Source organism: Dromaius novaehollandiae, unplaced genomic scaffold (assembly GCF_036370855.1).
Source record: "Dromaius novaehollandiae isolate bDroNov1 unplaced genomic scaffold, bDroNov1.hap1 HAP1_SCAFFOLD_168, whole genome shotgun sequence".
In the NCBI taxonomy this organism is placed as follows: Eukaryota; Metazoa; Chordata; class Aves; order Casuariiformes; family Dromaiidae; genus Dromaius; species Dromaius novaehollandiae.
Window position 1 is genome coordinate 1 of NW_026991315.1, and position 17,397 is coordinate 17,397.

At 68.1% G+C, this 17,397-nt stretch overlaps 1 protein-coding gene across 1 annotated transcript; it reads right to left on the reverse strand.

Annotated features, from left to right (window-relative positions):
* Positions 1-6,388: 6,388 nt before the first annotated feature.
* LOC135325776 (sushi, nidogen and EGF-like domain-containing protein 1) lies at positions 6,389-13,228 on the reverse strand (the record flags this gene model as incomplete). Its single annotated transcript, XM_064503775.1, has 6 exons — positions 13,175-13,228; positions 12,608-12,652; positions 11,136-11,266; positions 9,850-10,137; positions 7,450-7,587; positions 6,389-6,633 (listed from the first exon to the last, which is right to left on the reverse strand). Coding segments are annotated over exons 3-6 (737 nt in total), but the record flags the coding sequence as incomplete, so codon positions are not given.
* Between the last annotated feature and the right edge of the window lie 4,169 nt (positions 13,229-17,397).

Below are 17,397 nucleotides of genomic sequence, written 5' to 3' on the forward strand. Positions count from 1 at the left end.
CCCGCAGCCCCCCCACTGCCCCCCCGGGCCCCATAACCGCCCCCCCTCACCTGCGAGCAGCAGCAGCCCCCCCAGGGCGGCGCCGGCCATGCTGCGACCTCCGACCTCCGACCCCGACCTCTGACCTGTGACTCTGACCTCTGCTCGGGGGGCGGAGCCAAGGGAGGACCCGGGGGGGGGGGAGGGGGAGAGCGGTGAGGGCCCGGACGCCTGGGCCCCTTGGTGGGGGGGGATGGGGGGGCCCGGACGCCTGGGCCCCTTGGTTGGGGGAGGGGAGTGGGGGAGGGCCGGACTCCTGGGCCCCTTGGGATGGGGGGGGAAACGACCCCGGACGCCTGGGCCCCTTGGTGGGGGGGGGATGGGCGGGCCCGGACGCCTGGGCCCCTTGGTGGGGGGATGGGGGGGGCCCGGATGCCTGGGCCCCTCGGGGGGGGGGAAACGACCCTGGACGCCTGGGCCCCTTGGTGGGGGGGATGGGGGGGGCCGAACACCTGGGCCCCTTGGTTGGGGGGGGGAGGGGAGTGGGGGGGGCCGGACGCCTGGGCCCCTTGGGATGGGGGGGGATGGGGGGGGCCCGGACGCCTGGGCCCCTTGGGATGGGGGGGGATGGGGGGCCCCGGACGCCTGGGCCCCTTGGTGGGGGGGATGGGGGGGGCCCGGACGCCTGGGCCCCTTGGGATGGGGGGGATGGGGCGGCCCGGACGCCTGGGCCCCTTGGTTGGGGGAGGGGAGTGGGGGAGGGCCGGACTCCTGGGCCCCTTGGGATGGGGGGGGAAACGACCCCGGACGCCTGGGCCCCTTGGTGGGGGGGGGGGATGGGGGGGCCCGGACGCCTGGGCCCCTTGGTGGGGGGGGATGGGGGGGGCCCGGACGCCTGGGCCCCTTGGGGGGGGGATGGGGGGGGCCGGATGCCTGGGCCCCTTGGGGGGGGGATGGGGGGGGCCCGGACGCCTGGGCCCCTTGGTGGGGGGATGGGGGGGGCCGGATGCCTGGGCCCCTTGGGGGGGCGGGAAACAACCCCGGACGCCTGGGCCCCTTGGTGGGGGGGGATGGGGGGGGCCGAACACCTGGGCCCCTTGGTTGGGGGGGGAAACGAGCCCGGACGCCTGGGCCCCTTGGTTGGGGGAGGGGAGTGGGGGAGCCCGGACGCCTGGGACCCTTGGGGGGGGGGGATGGGGGAGCCCGGACACCTGGGCCCCTTGGTGGGGGGATGGGGGGGCCCGGACGCCTGGGCCCCTTGGTGGGGGGGGGATGGGGGGAGCCCGGACGCCTGGGCCCCTTGGTGGGGGGGGGATGGGGGGGCCCGGACGCCTGGGCCCCTTGGTGGGGGGGGGATGGGGGGAGCCCGGACGCCTGGGCCCCTTGGGATGGGGGATGGGGGCCCGGACGCCTGGGCCCCTTGGGATGGGGGGGATGGGGGGGGGCCCGGACGCCTGGGCCCCTTGGGATGGGGGGGGAAACAACCCCGGACGCCTGGGCCCCTTGGTGGGGGGGGGGATGGGGGGGGCCGGACGCCTGGGCCCCTTGGTTGGGGGGAGGGGAGTGGGGGGCCCGGACGCCTGGGCCTCTCGGGGGGGGGGCGGGAAACGACCCCGACGCCTGGGCCCCTTGGTTGGGGGAGGGGAGTGGGGGGGGGGCCGGACGCCTGGGCCCCTTGGTGGGGGGGGCTGGGGGGGCCGGACGCCTGGGCCCCTTGGTGGGGGGGATGGGGGGGGCCGGACGCCTGGGCCCCTTGGTGGGGGGGGGATGGGGGGGCCCGGACGCCTGGGCCCCTTGGGATGGGGGATGGGGGGCCCGGACGCCTGGGCCCCTTGGTGGGGGGGGGATGGGGGGAGCCCGGACGCCTGGGCCCCTTGGTGGGGGGGGGATGGGGGGGCCGGACGCCTGGGCCCCTTGGTGGGGGGGGATGGGGGGGGCCCGGACACCTGGGCCCCTTGGTGGGGGGGGGGATGGGGGAGCCGGACGCCTGGGCCCCTTGGTGGGGGGGGGAAATGACCCCGGACGCCTGGGCCCCTTGGTTGGGGGGGATGGGGGGCCCCGGACGCCTGGGCCCTTGGTTGGGGGGGATGGGGGGCCCCGGACGCCTGGGCCCCTTGGTGGGGGGATGGGGGGGGGGCCGGACTCCTGGGCCCCCTCGAACACCAGGGTGGGGGGGGGCGGGGGAGGAGGCAGCCCGGACGCCTGGGCCCCTCCGGCCTCCCGGACACCTGGGCCCCTTTGGGCGGGGCCGGACGCCTGGGCCCCTCGGTGGGGGGGGTGGGGAGGGTGTCCCGGACGCCTGGGCCCCTTGGAGTTCCAGGGCAGGGTGGGGCCGGGCCCGGACGCCTGGGCCCGTCCGGGCCCGTCCGAAGGGTTCCCGGACGCCTGGGCCCCTCCCGGACGCCTGGGCCCCTCAGGGCTGGTGGGGGGGGGGGGCAGGGCGGCTCCCGGACGCCTGGGCCCCTCTCCCGGCACAGCCTGGCGCCAGATAAGGCGGGCGGGAGCCTGGCGGTGCCACCGGCCCCCGGACGCCTGGGCCCCTCCTTGGGGGGGGGGGGGCACCCGGACGCCTGGGCCCCTTTGGGGGGTTCAGAGGGGAGCCCGGACCTGCTGGGTGCCCCCCCCCCCACAAGGGGCCCAGGCGTCCGGGTGCCCCCCCCAAAAGGGGCCCAGGCGTCCGGGTGATGCCCCCAAAAGGGCCCAGGCGTCCGGGTGATGCCCCAAAGGGGCCCAGGCGTCCGGGTGACCCCCCACAAGGGGCCCAGGCGTCCGGGTGACGCCCAAAACGGGCCCAGGTGTCCGGGTGATGCCCCCAAAAGGGGCCCAGGCGTCCGGGTGCCCCCCCCCACGAGGGGCCCAGGCGTCCGGGTGCCCCTCCAAAAGGGGCCCAGGCATCCAGGTGACGCCCCGAAGGGGCCCAGGCGTCCGAGTGCCCCCACCCCAAAGGGGCCCAGGTGTCCGGGTGACACCCCAAAAGGGGCCCAGGCGTCCGGGTGCCCCCACCCCAAAGGAGCCCAGGTGTCCGGGTGCCCCTCCAAAAGGGGCCCAGGCATCCAGGTGACGTCCCGAAGGGGCCCAGGCGTCCGGGTGCCCCCCCCACACGAGGGGCCCAGGCGTCCGGGCTGCCCCCACTCACCTGCCCGCAACCGTCGAGCCGCACCTGGGAGGGGGCGGGGCCAGGGGTGAGGGGGGCGGGGCCAGGGCCGGGGCAGTGGCTGCGGCCAGGTGGGGCGGGAGGGGGCGGGGCTACAGCCAGGGGCGGGGCCTCGGGGGTGAAGGGGCGGGGCTTATGCGGGCAGGGGGGTCAGGGGGGTCATTAGGGTCCGGGGGGGTTAATTACGGTCTGGGAGGGTAATTAAAGTGCCGGGGGGGTCATCAGGGCGCTGGGGGGTCATTAGGGTGCCGGGGGGGTCATTAGGGCACTGGGGGGGTCATTAGGGTGCTGGGGGGGTCATTAGGGTCCTGGGGGGGTTAATTAGGGTGCCTGGGGGGGTCATTAGGGTCCTGGGGGGGTTAATTAGGGTGCTGGGGGGTCATTAGGGCGCTGGGGGGGTCATTAAGGTGACTGGGGGGGGTCATTAGGGTCCAGGGGGGTTAATTAGGGTGCCTGGGGGGGTCATTAGGGTGCTGGGGGGTAATTAAGGGTCCTGGGGGGGTCATTAGGGTCCTGGGGGGGTTAATTAGGGCGCTGGGGGGGTAATTAAGGTGCCTGGGGTGGTCATTAGGGTCCTGGGGGGGTTAATTAGGGTCCTGGGGGGGTTAATTAGGGTGCTGGGGGGTCATTAGGGCGCTGGGGGGGTCATTAGGGTGCTGGGGGGGTTAATTAGGGTGCTGGGGGGTCATTAGGGCGCTGGGGGGGTCATTAGGGTCCTGGGGGGTTAATTAGGGTGCTGGGGGGTCATTAGGGCGCTGGGGGGTCATTAAGGTGACTGGGAGGGGTCATTAGGGTGCTGGGGGGTCATTAGGGTGCCGGGGGGGGTCATTAGGGTGCTGGGGGGGTAATTAAGGTGCCCCGGGGGGGTCATTAGGGTGCTGGGGGGGTTAATTAGGGTGCTGGGGGGGTAATTAAGGTGACTGGGGGGGGTCATTAGGGTCCTGGGGGGGTCATTAGGGCGCTGGGGGGGTAATTAAGGTGACTGGGGGGGTCATTAGGGCACCAGGGGGGGTAATTAGGGTCCTGGGGGGGTCATTAGGGTGTGTGGGGGGTAATTAAGGTGCCTGGGGGGGTCATTAGGGTCCTGGGGAGGCTAATTAGGGTCCTGGGGGAGTCATTAGGGTGTGGGTGGGTAATCAAGGTGCCTGGGGGGTCATTAGGGCACCAGGGGGGTTAATTAGGGCACCGGGGGGGTCATTAGGGTCCTAGGGGGGGTCATTAAGGTGCCTGGGGGGGTCATTAGGGTCCTGGGGGGGTAATTAGTGTGCTGGGGGGGTCATTAGGGTCCTAGGGGGGGTCATTAGGGTGCTTGGGGGGTAATTAAGGTGCCGGGGGGGGTCATTAGGGTGCTGGGGGGGGTTAATTAGGGTGCCAGGGGGGTAATTAGGGTGCTGGGGGGGTAATTAAGGTGCCTGGGGTGGTCATTAGGGTGCTGGGGGGTTAATTAGGGTGCTGGGGGGGTCATCAGGGGCCTGGGGGGGTCATTAGGGTCCTGGGGGGGTAATTAGTGTGCTGGGGGGGTCATTAGGGTCCTAGGGGGGGTCATTAGGGTGCTTGGGGGGTAATTAAGGTGCCTGGGGGGGGTCATTAGGGTGCTGGGGGGGTTAATTAGGGTGCCAGGGGGGTCATTAGGGTGCTGGGGGGGTAATTAGGGTGCTGGGGGGGTAATTAAGGTGCCTGGGGTGGTCATTAGGGTGCTGGGGGGTTAATTAGGGTGCCGGGGGGGTCATCAGGGGCCTGGGGGGGTCATTAGGGTCCTGGGGGGGTCATTAAGGTGCCTGGGGGGGTCATTAGGGCACTGGGGGGGTCATTAGGGTCCTGGGGGGGTCATTAAGGTGCCTGGGGGGGTCATTAGGGTGCTGGGGGGGTTAATTAGGGTGCTCAGGGGGGTCATTAGGGTCCTGGGGGGGGTAGTCGAAGTCGCCCCCCCCACGTGACCCCCCACCTGCCCCCCCACCCACGTGACCCCCCCTCGACGCGTGATTGGACGCTCGCACACACGGGGCTGCGCTCGGCGGGGGGGGAGGGGCTTTATTGCACGTTTCAGGTCCCGTCGCCGTCTGCGGGGGGGGGGGGAAAGGGTGTCAGGGGGCCCAGGCGTCCGGGCGTGAACCCAAAGGGGCCCAGGCGTCCGGGTGTGGGGCCGAAGGGGCCCAGGCGTCCGGTTCCCCCCCCCACAAAGGGGCCCAGGCGTCCGAGTGTCCCCCAAAGGGACCCAGGTGTCTGGGTACCACCTCCAAGGGGCCCAGGCGTCCGGGTGCTCCCCCACCCAAGGGGGCCCAGGCGTCCGGGTGGGGGTCTAAAGGGGCCCAGGCGTCCAGGCGTGAACCTGAAGGGGCCCAGGAGTCCGGTTCCCCCCCCCAACAAAGGGGCCCAGGTGTTCGGGTGCTCCCACCCAAAGAGGGGCCCAGGCGTCCGGGTGCTCCCACCCAAAGAGGGCCCAGGTGTCCGGGTGCTCCCACCCGAAGAGGGGCCCAGGCGTCCGGGTGCTCCCACCCAAAGAGGGCCCAGGCGTCCGGGTGCCCCCCAAAGGGGCCCAGGCGTCCCCACCCAAAGAGGGGCCCAGGCGTCCGGGTGCTCCCACCCAAAGGGGCCCAGGCGTCCCCACCCAAAGAGGGCCCAGGCGTCCGGGTGCCCCCCCAAAGGGGCCCAGGTGTCCCCACCCAAAGAGGGGCCCAGGCGTCCGGGTGCTCCCACCCAAAGAGGGCCCAGGCGTCCGGGTGCCCCCCAAAGGGGCCCAGGCGTCCCCACCCAAAGAGGGGCCCAGGCGTCCGGGTGCTCCCACCCAAAGGGGCCCAGGCGTCCCCACCCAAAGGGGCCCAGGCGTCCGGGTGCCCCCCCAAAGGGGCCCAGGTGTCCCCACCCAAAGAGGGGCCCAGGCGTCCGGGTGCTCCCACCCAAAGGGGCCCAGGCGTCCCCACCCAAAGAGGGGCCCAGGCGTCCGGGTGCTCCCACCCAAAGGGGCCCAGGCGTCCCCACCCAAAGAGGGGCCCAGGCATCTGGGTGCTCCCACCCAAAGAGGGCCCAGGCGTCCGGGTGCCCCCCCAAGGGACCCAGGCGTCCCCACCCGAAGAGGGGCCCAGGCGTCCGGGTGCTCCCCCCCAAGGGGCCCAGGCGTCCCCACCCAAAGAGGGGCCCAGGCGTCCGGGGGCTCCCACCCCAAAGGGGCCCAGGTGTCCGGGTGCCCCCCCCAAAGGGGCCCAGGCGTCCCCACCCGAAGAGGGGCCCAGGCGTCCGGGCGCCGAGGCCACCCACCACTCGCAGATGTAGGTGTCCTGCTCCTCCTCCTCCTCCTCCTCGGGCGGCTCCGCGGTGGCCGGGGCCGTCGTCGTCCCCTCGGTGTCCCCCGGCGTGGCCTCGGTGGCCGTGAAGGTGTCGACGCGGAAGACCCAGCGCCCGGGGACCCCCACGTTGGAGCCCTGCCCCACGGCCAGCACCGCCGGCGTCCGCGAGCCCGGCACGTTGTAGTAGTGGGTGTCGTCGCCGCTGTTGAAGCCCACCTTGGGGGGGTGGGGGCACCCATGGGTGCTGCTGCTGCTGGGGGGGGCCCCACGGCCCGGCTGGGCTTCCCTGGGGGGCTACGGGGACCCCCCGAAGTCCCGTCCCCTCTAATGTCCCCATGGAGGTGGCCACCATGGAGGGCAACCCATCGCCGTGGTGTCTTTAATGTCCCCATGGAGGTGGCCACCATGGAGGGCAACCCATCGCCATGGTGTCTTTAATGTCCCCATGGAGGTGGCCATCATGGAGGGGTCCCGTCACTGTGTCCCCTTTAATGTCCCCATGGAGGTGGCCATCATGGAGGGGTCCCGTCACTGTGTCCCCTTTAATGTCCCCATGGAGGTGGCCATCATGGAGGGGTCCCATCACCGTGTCCCCTCTAATGTCCCCATGGAGGTGGCCACCATGGAGGGATCCCGTCACCGTGTCCCCTTTAATGTCCCCATGGAGGTGGCCACCACGGAGGGGTCCCATCACCGTGGTGTCTTTAATGTCCCCGTGGAGGTGGCCATCATGGGGGGGTCCCATCACTGTGTCCCCTTTAATGTCCCCACGGTGTCTTTAATGTCCCCATGGAGGTGGCCATCATGGAGGGGTCCCATTGCCATGGTGTCTTTAATGTCCCCATGGAGGTGGCCACCACGGAGGGGTCCCATCACCGTGTCCCCTTTAATGTCCCCACGGTGTCTTTAATGTCCCCATGGAGGTGGCCACCATGGAGGGCAACCAATCACCATGGTGTCTTTAATGTCCCCATGGAGGTGGCCACCACAGAGGGGTCCCGTTGCCACGTCCCCGCGTCCCCCCGGACCCACCTGGGCCGGGATGCCCCCCAGGCCGGTGTGGGGGTCGCCCCCATTGGAGATGCCCGTGGTCCATTGGAGGTCACCGTAGTTGAGGATGATGAAGGCCGTGACGTCGTCCATGGCCAGCACGGCCTGGAAGGTGTTCACCTGCGGGGGACGTTGTCCTCCGTGTCCCCCATGTCCCCCCATGTCCCCCCATGTCCCTCCGTGTCCCCCATGTCCCCCATGTCCCTCCATGTCCCTCCATGTCCCCCATGTCCCCCCATGTCCCCCATGTCCCTCCATGTCCCCCCATGTCCCTCCATGTCCCCCATGTCCCCCATGTCCCTCCATGTCCCTCCATGTCCCCCCATGTCCCCCCATGTCCCCCATGTCCCCACATGTCCCTCCATGTCCCTCCATGTCCCCCCATGTCCCCCATGTCCCCCATGTCCCTCCATGTCCCTCCATGTCCCCCATGTCCCCCCATGTCCCCCATGTCCCTCCATGTCCCTCCATGTCCCCCCATGTCCCTCCATGTCCCCCATGTCCCTCCATGTCCCCCCATGTCCCCCCATGTCCCTCCATGTCCCTCCATGTCCCCCCATGTCCCCCATGTCCCCCCATGTCCCTCCATGTCCCCCATGTCCCCCCATGTCCCTCCATGTCCCTCCATGTCCCTCCATGTCCCCCATGTCCCCCCATGTCCCTCCATGTCCCCCATGTCCCCCATGTCCCCCCATGTCCCCCATGTCCCTCCATGTCCCCCCACGTCCCCCATGTCCCCCATGTCCCTCCATGTCCCTCCATGTCCCTCCATGTCCCCCATGTCCCCCCATGTCCCTCCATGTCCCTCCATGTCCCCCCATGTCCCCCATGTCCCCCCATGTCCCTCCATGTCCCCCATGTCCCCCCATGTCCCTCCATGTCCCTCCATGTCCCTCCATGTCCCCCATGTCCCCCCATGTCCCTCCATGTCCCCCATGTCCCTCCATGTCCCCCCATGTCCCCCATGTCCCCCATGTCCCCCATGTCCCCCCATGTCCCCCATGTCCCTCCATGTCCCCCCACGTCCCCCATGTCCCCCATGTCCCTCCATGTCCCTCCATGTCCCTCCATGTCCCCCATGTCCCCCCATGTCCCTCCATCTCCCTCCATGTCCCCCATGTCCCCCATGTCCCCCATGTCCCCCCATGTCCCCCATGTCCCTCCATGTCCCTCCATGTCCCCCATGTCCCCCATGTCCCCCCATGTCCCCCATGTCCCTCCATGTCCCCCCACGTCCCCCATGTCCCCCATGTCCCTCCATGTCCCTCCATGTCCCCCATGTCCCTCCATGTCCCCCCACGTCCCCCATGTCCCCCCATGTCCCCCCATGTCCCCCATGTCCCCCCATGTCCCTCCATGTCCCTCCATGTCCCCCATGTCCCCCATGTCCCCCCATGTCCCCCATGTCCCTCCATGTCCCCCCACGTCCCCCATGTCCCCCCATGTCCCTCCATGTCCCCCATGTCCCCCATGTCCCCCCATGTCCCCCATGTCCCTCCATGTCCCTCCATGTCCCCCATGTCCCCCCATGTCCCTCCATGTCCCCCATGTCCCCCATGTCCCCCCATGTCCACCATGTCCCTCCATGTCCCCCATGTCCCTCCATGTCCCCCCACGTCCCCCATGTCCCTCCATGTCCCTCCATGTCCCCCATGTCCCCCCATGTCCCTCCATGTCCCCCATGTCCCCCCATGTCCCCCATGTCCCTCCATGTCCCTCCATGTCCCCCCATGTCCCCCATGTCCCTCCATGTCCCTCCATGTCCCCCATGTCCCCCCATGTCCCTCCATGTCCCCCATGTCCCCCATGTCCCCCCATGTCCCTCCATGTCCCCCATGTCCCTACATGTCCCTCCATGTCCCCCCATGTCCCCCCATGTCCCCCATGACCCCCATGTCCCTCCATGTCCCCCCATGTCCCCCATGTCCCTCCATGTCCCTCCATGTCCCCCCATGTCCCCTATGTCCCCCATGTCCCTCCATGTCCCTCCATGTCCCCCATGTCCCCCATGTCCCCCATGTCCCTCCATGTCCCTCCATGTCCCCCATGTCCCCCCATGTCCCTCCATCTCCCTCCATGTCCCCCATGTCCCCCATGTCCCTCCATGTCCCTCCATGTCCCCCATGTCCCCCCATGTCCCCCATGTCCCTCCATGTCCCCCATGTCCCCCATGTCCCCCCATGTCCCCCCATGTCCCCCCATGTCCCCAATGTCCCTCCATGTCCCCCCATGTCCCTCCATCTCCCTCCATGTCCCCCATGTCCCCCATGTCCCCCCATGTCCCTCCATCTCCCTCCATGTCCCCCATGTCCCTCCATGTCCCCCATGTCCCCCCATGTCCCCCATGTCCCTCCATGTCCCCCATGTCCCCCATGTCCCCACCTTCTTGCTGGCCGCCCCGAAGAAGGCCACGCGGTCCCAGGTGGCCACCAAGGCCCAGGTGGGTCGGGGCGTGGGGTCATCGGGCCCCACGGCGGGCAGCAGGTCCTGGGCCACCCGGGCCAGCAGCTCGGGGTCGCGGGTCTGGCGGTAGAAGACGTCCCCGCCGCGGCGCGTGTCCACGTCGGCCCAGTACGGGGCCACGAAGGGACGGTGGCCCGGCAGGGGGAAGGGGTGGGGGGTGAACTCGGGCACCCCCACCCCGAAGGACACCACGCCGTTGTTGTTCACCTGTTGGGACACCGCCGCCGAGGTGACACCCGTCAGCGCGGAGGTGGTGGCATCCGGCCATGGGGGGCCCAAGTGTCCCCAAGCCGTGGTGGCCCCAGCCATGGTGGCCCCAAGCTATGGTGGCCCCAAGAGTCCCCAAGCCATGGTGGCCGCAGCCATGGTGACCCCAAGCCATGGTGTCCCCAAGCTATGGTGGCCCCAAGCGTCCCCAAGCCATGGTGTCCCCAGCCATGGTGACCCCAAGAGTCCCCAAGCCATGGTGACCTCAAGCTATGGTGACCTCAAGCCGTGGTGACCCCAAGCCATGGTGACCCCAAGCTATGGTGGCCCCAATAGTCCCCAAGCCATGGTGTCCCCAGCCATGGTGACCCCAAGCCATGGTGACCTCAAGCTATGGTGGCCCCAAGCCATGGTGACCCCAAGCTATGGTGACCCCAAGCTATGGTGACCCCAAGCATCTCCAAGCCATGGTTGCCCCAAGCCAAGGTGACCCCAAGCGTCCCCAAGCCATGATGACCTCAAGCCATGGTGACCCCAGGCTATGGTGGTCCCAAGCTGTGGTGAACCCAAGCCATGGTGACCCCAAGCCATGGTGACCTCAAGCCATGGTGACTCCAAGACATGGTGACCCCCAAGCCAAGCTGACCCCAAGCCATGGTGTCCCCAAGCCATGGTGGCCCCAAGCCAAGGTGGCCCCAAGCCATGGTGGTCCCAAGCATCCCCAAGCCATGGTGGCCCCAAGTCATGGTGGCCCCAAGCCATGGTGACCCCAAGCCATGGTGGCCCCAAGCCATGGTGGCCCCAAGCGTCCCCAAGCCATGGTGACCCCCAAGCTCTGGTGACCCCAAGCCATGGTGGCCCCAAGCGTCCCCAAGCCATGGTGACCCCCAAGCTCTGGTGGCCCCCCCAGGCCCCCCGGAGCGTCCCCAAGCCCCGGTGGCCCCCCAGGACCCCCCGCCCCGCCCCCCCGTCCCCCCCCCCCCCCGGGCCCCACGCACGTAGAGGGAGCGGTGGGGGCGGCCGTAGAAGACGAAGGGCTCCGCCAGCGTCACGGGGCCGCTCATGCCGTCGTCCTCGCGGGGGGTGCGGCGGTCGCCCGCCTCCAGCCCGAAGGGGTAGAGCCGCCCCCCTGGGGGGCCCTCAGCACCTTGGGGGGGGCTCGTGACCCCCCCCCGGGCACCCGCCCCCGACACGGGGGGCAGGGACCCCCGCCCAGTATGGGAATGGGAGCTCCCAGTATGGGGCTGGGACCTCCAGGATGGGCCTGGGACCCCCAGTATGGGGCTGGGACCCCCCCCCAGTATGGGACTGGGACCTCCAGTATGGGGCTGGAACCCCCCCCAGTATGGGATCTGGGACCCCCAGTATGGGGCTGGGAGCTCCCAGCATGGAGCTGGGACCTCCAGGATGGGGCTGGGACCTCCAGTATGGGCCTGGGACCCCCAGTATGGGCCTGGGACCTCCAGGATGGACATGGGACCCCCAGTATGGGACTGGGACACCCAGTATGGGGCTGGGACCTCCAGGATGGAGCTGGGACCCCCAGTATGGGACTGGGACCCCCGCCCAGTATGGGCCTGGGACCCGCAGTATGGGGCTGGGAGCTCCCAGTATGGAGCTGGGCCCTCCAGGATGGGGCTGGGACCTCCTCCAGTATGGGACCTGGGACCCCCATTATGGGACTGGGAGCTCCCAGTATGGAGCTGGGACCCCCAGGATGGACATGGGACCCCCAGTATGGGACTGGGACCCCCAGTATGGGGCTGGGACCCCCCCCCCAGTATGGGACTGGGACCTCCAGTATGGGGCTGGGAGCTCCCAGTATGGAGCTGGGACCTCCAGGATGGACATGAGACCCCCAGTATGGGCCTGGGACCCCCAGTATGGGGCTGGGACCCCCCCCAGTATGGGACCTGGGACCCCCAGTATGGGCCTGGGACCCCCAGTATGGGACTGGGACACCCAGTATGGGGCTGGGAGCTCCCAGTATGGAGCTGGGACCTCCAGTATGGGCCTGGGACCCCCAGGATGGACCCGGGACCCCCAGGATGGGACTGGGACCTCCCTGGTGTCACCTTGGAACCTCCAGTATGGACATGGGACCCCCAGTATGGGCTTGGGACCCCCCAGTATGGACCTGGGACCTCCAGGATGGACATGGGACCCTCCAGTATGGGCTTGGGACCCCCCAGTATGGACCTGGGACCCCCAGTACAGACCTAGGACCTCCCAGTATGGGACTGGGACCCACCCTGGGACCCCCAGCATGGACCTGGGACCTCCCACCCAGTATGGGCCTTGGCCCCCCCCCACCCAGTATGGGACTGGGAGCTCCAGTATGGGCGTGGGACCCCCCCCTCCAGTATCACCCAGGAACCCCCAGTGTCACCCCGGGGCCCACCAGTATGGGACTGGGACCCCCCCATGGATCCGGGACCCCCCCACCCATGGGTGCCCCCCCCGTCCTCACCCTTCTCCAGCGTCGTCCTGGGTCGGGGGCTGCTGGACACCACATCTGGGGGGGGGCAGGGGGTCACCCCATGGCAGGGGGTCCCCTGTCCCCCCCATGTCACCCTCAATGTCACCCGGTGTCACCCCAGCTGGTGTCACCGCCCCCCCCGGTTGGTGTCACCCCATGGTGTCACCGCACATGATGTCACCTCCCCCAGTTGGTGTCACCCCATGGTGTCACCGCATGTGATGTCACCACCCCTGGTTGGTGTCACCCCATGGTGTCACCCCATGGTGTCACCTTGCTGGTTGGTGTCACCTCATGGTGTCACCCCATGGTGTCACCACACGTGATGTCACCACCCCTCCTAGTTGGTGTCACCCCATGGTGTCACCCCATGGTGTCACCGCACGTGATGTCACCACCCCTGGTTGGTGTCACCCCATGGTGTCACCCCACGGTGTCACCTCGCTGGTTGGTGTCACCCCATGGTGTCACCCCACCTGATGTCACCCCCCCCGGTTGGTGTCACCCCATGGTGTCACCGGTGTCACCCCCCCACCCCCCCGGCACGTCCCCACTCACCCAGCAGGACGCTGAGGAGGAGGAGGAGGAGGAGGACGGGAGCCTTCGTCTGGCCAGAGCTGGGGGACACGGGGGGGGACATGGTCCTCCTTCCGTCCTTCCATCCCTCCATCCATCCCTCCATCCCTCCTTCCATCCCTCCATCCATCCATCCCCACCCATCCTTCTATCCATCCTTCCATCCCTCCATCCATCCCCACCCATCCTTCTATCCATCCTTCCATCCCTCCATCCATCCCCATCCATCCTTCTATCCATCCTTCCATCCCTCCATCGTCTCTCCATCCATCTCTCCATCCATCCATCCCTCCATTCATCCTTCCATCCCTCCCTCCATCCATCCCTCCACCCATCCATCCATCCATCCTTCCTTCCATCCATCCCTCCCTCCATGCATCCATCCCTCCTTTCATCCCTCCATCCTTCCTTCCATCCATCCCTCCACCCATCCATCCAGCCTTCTTTCCATCCCTCCATCCCTCCATCCCTCCATCTCTCCATCCACCTCTCCATCTTGCCATCTCCTCCTCCGTCCCCTCCATCCTTTCCTCCTTCCCTCCATCTCCTTCTCCAGCCTCCGTCTCCTCCTCCATCGCTCCCTCTCCACCTCCATCCTTTCCTCCCTCCATCCCACCTTCCCTCCATCCCTCCGGCTCCTTCTCCTGCTCCCCATCCCTTCCTCCATCTCCTGGATCTTCATCCCTCCCTCCACCTCTTCCTCCTTCCCCATGTCCTCCTCCCTCCTTCCTCCCGTTGCTTCCTCTCTCCATCCATCTCGCCATTGCTCCCTCACCACCTCCATCGCTCCATCCCACCTTCCCTCCATCCCTCCGTGCCTCCACCCATCTCTTCCTCCATCCCTCCACTTCTTCCTCCATCCCTCCATCGCTCCATCTCTCCATCTCACCTTCTCTCCATCCACCTTTTCCTCCATCCCTCCATCGCTTCCCCTCCACCTCTTCCTCCATCCCACCTTCCCTCCATCCCTCCTTCCCTCCATCTCCTCCATTGCTCCATCTCTCCGTCCCTCCATCCCACCTTCTCTCCATCCCTCCATCGCTCCATCTCTCCATCCCTCCATCCCACCTTCTGCAGTTGCTTCTTCCTCCATCCCTCCATCGCTCCACCTCTTCTTCCCTCCCACCTTCTCTCCCTCCCACCTTCTCTCCATCCCTCCATCGCTCCATCTCTCCATCTCACCTTCTCTCCATCCACCTTTTCCTCCATCCCTCCATCGCTTCCCCTCCACCTCTTCCTCCATCCTACCTTCCCTCCATCCCTCCTTCCCTCCGTCTCCTCCATTGCTCCATCTCTCCGTTCCTCCATCCCACCTTCTCTCCATCCCTCCATCGCTCCACCTCCCTCCATCCCACCTTCTCTCCATCCATCTCTTCCTCCATCCCTCCATTCTTCCCCCTCCACCTCCCTCTGTCCCACCTCCTTCCATCCCTCCATCGCTCCATCTCTCCATCCCTCCATCCCACCTTCTGCAGTTGCTTCTTCCTCCATCCCTCCATCGCCGCCCTCCACCTCTTCCTCCCTCCCACCTTCTCTCCCTCCCACCTTCTCTCCATCCCTCCTTCCCTCCGTCTCCTCCATTATTCCATCCCTCCATCCCTCTGTCCCACCTTCTCTCCATCCACTTCTTCCTCCATCCCTCCATCGCTCCATCCCTCCATCCCACCTTCTCTCCATCCATCTCTTCCTCCATCCCTCCATCGCTTCCCCTCCACCTCTTCCTCCATCCTACCTTCCCTCCATCCCTCCTTCCCTCCGTCTCCTCCATTGCTCCATCTCTCCATCCCTCCATCCCACCTTCTCTCCATCCATCTCTTCCTCCATCCCTCCATTCTTCCCCCTCCACCTCCCTCTGTCCCACCTCCTTCCATCCCTCCATCGCTCCATCTCTCCATCCCTCCATCCCACCTTCTGCAGTTGCTTCTTCCTCCATCCCTCCATCGCCGCCCTCCACCTCTTCCTCCCTCCCACCTTCTCTCCCTCCCACCTTCTCTCCATCCCTCCTTCCCTCCGTCTCCTCCATTATTTCATCTCTCCATCCCTCTGTCCCACCTTCTCTCCATCCACCTCTTCCTCCATCCCTCCATCGCTCCGCTGCCACCTGTTCTGCCATCCCACCTTCTCTCCATCCTCCTTCCGTCTCCTCCATTGCTCCATCTCTCCATCCCTCCATCCCACCTTCTCTCCATCCATCTCTTCCTCCCTCCCTCCATCACCTCACCTCCACCTCTTCCTCCATCCCACCTTCTCTCCATCCCAACTTCCCTCCGTCTCCTCCATCGCTCCATCTCTCCATCCCTCCGTCCCACCTTCTCTCCATCCCTCCTTCCCTCCCTTCATTGCTCCCCCTCCACCTCTTCCTGCATCCCTCCCTCCCTCCATCCCTCCATCTCTCCCTCCCTCCCTCCCACCTTCCCTCCTTCCCTCCCCCCGTCCCCGTGCACACGTGTCCCCACCCCCGTCCCCCCCCCGTGGCCCCGTGCAAGCGTGGTGTGGCATGTTGCAGCGTGTGCTGGCGTGTCGTGGCGTGTCGTGGCATGTCACGGCGTGTCATGGCATGTCGTGGCGTGTCACGGCGTGTCGTGGCGTGTCGTGGAGTGTCATGGTGTGTCACGGCGTGTCGTGGCGTGTCATGGCGTGTCGTGGTGTGTCACGGCGTGTCATGGCGTGTCATGGCATGTGCTGGCATGTCATGGTGTGTTGTAGCATGTCGTGGCATGTCACGGTGTGTCGTGGCGTGTCGTGGCATGTCACGGTGTGTCATGGCGTGTCATGGTGTGTCATGGCATGTGCTGGTGTGTCGTGGTGTGTCATGGTGTGTCGTGGCGTGTCATGGCGTGCTGCAGCGCGTCGTGTCGTGACGTGTCGCGACATGTCGCGACGTGTCGTGTCACGGTGTTTCACGGCGTGTCGCGGTGTGTGCTGGCGCGTCATGGCGTGCCGCAGCGTGTCATGGCGTGTCGTGGTGTGTCATGTCACGACGTGTCGTGATGTGTCGTGACGTGTCGTGTCACGGTGTTTCACGGCGTGTCGTGTCATGTCGTGGCGTGTCATGGCGTGTTGCGGCGTGTCGCGGCGTGTCGCGGTGTGTCATGTCATGTCGCGACGTGTCACGACGTGTCACGACATGTCGCGTGTCATGTCGCGACGCGCTCGCACTCACCCCGGCTCCATGGCGGCGGCAGAGGCGGCAGCAGCAGTGGCGGCTCCTGCCCGCAGCCCCTTTATACCCGCCGCCCCATACTGGGAGCACTGGGAGGGACTGGGAGGGACTGGGAGGGGAGTGGGAGGGGAGGGGGAGGGACTGGGAGGGGCTGAGGAGCGCTGGGAGGGACTGGGGGAACTGGGGGGACTGGGAAGGACTGGGAGAGTCTGGGGGAACTGGGAGGGACTGGGGGGACTGGGAGGGACTGGAAGGGAACTGAAGGGACTGGGGGGACTGGGAGGAAACTGGGGGGCACTGGGGGAGACTGGGGGGACTGGGAGGGACTGGGAGGGAACTGGGGGGAACTGGGGGCACTGGGAACACTGGGAGGGACTGGGGGGACTGGGGGGACTGGGAGAGATGGGGGGTACTGCGGGTACTGGGAGGGACTGGGGGCACTGGGGGGACTAGGAGGGACTGGGGGAACTGGGAGGGCTGGGGGGACTGGCAGAGATTCTGGGGGGGACTGGGAGGGAACTGGGGGGACTTGGGGGAACTGGGGGGGGACTGGAGGGACTGGGGGGACTGGGAGCACTGGGGACACTGGGAGGGAGGGAACTGGGGGCACTGGGAGGCACTGGAAGCCCCCCAGGGTCACATCGCCCTGCCTCCTCCCCCCTCCCCCCTCCCCCTCGCAGGGGCCCAGGCGTCCGGGTGCCCCCCCCTTCCCGCAGGACCCAGGTGTCCGGTTACTGCCGCTCCCCCCCTCCCCCCCCCCGAAAGGGCCCAGGCGTCCGGCTGCCCCCCCCAAGGGGGAAGGAAGCTCCTGGGCATTCCCCTTCCCTCCCCCCCCCCCAAGGGGCCCAGGCGTCCGGGTGCCCCCCCCCAACAACGGACCCAGGTGTCCGGTTACCGCCACTCCCCCCCACCCCCCCCTTCCAAAAGGGCCCAGGAGTCCGGGAGCCCCCCCCCCACCTAAAGGGGCCCAGGCGTCCGGGTGCCCCCCCCCATGATGGACCCAGGTGTCCGGGTGCCCCCCTCCCCCGCAAAGGGCCCAGGC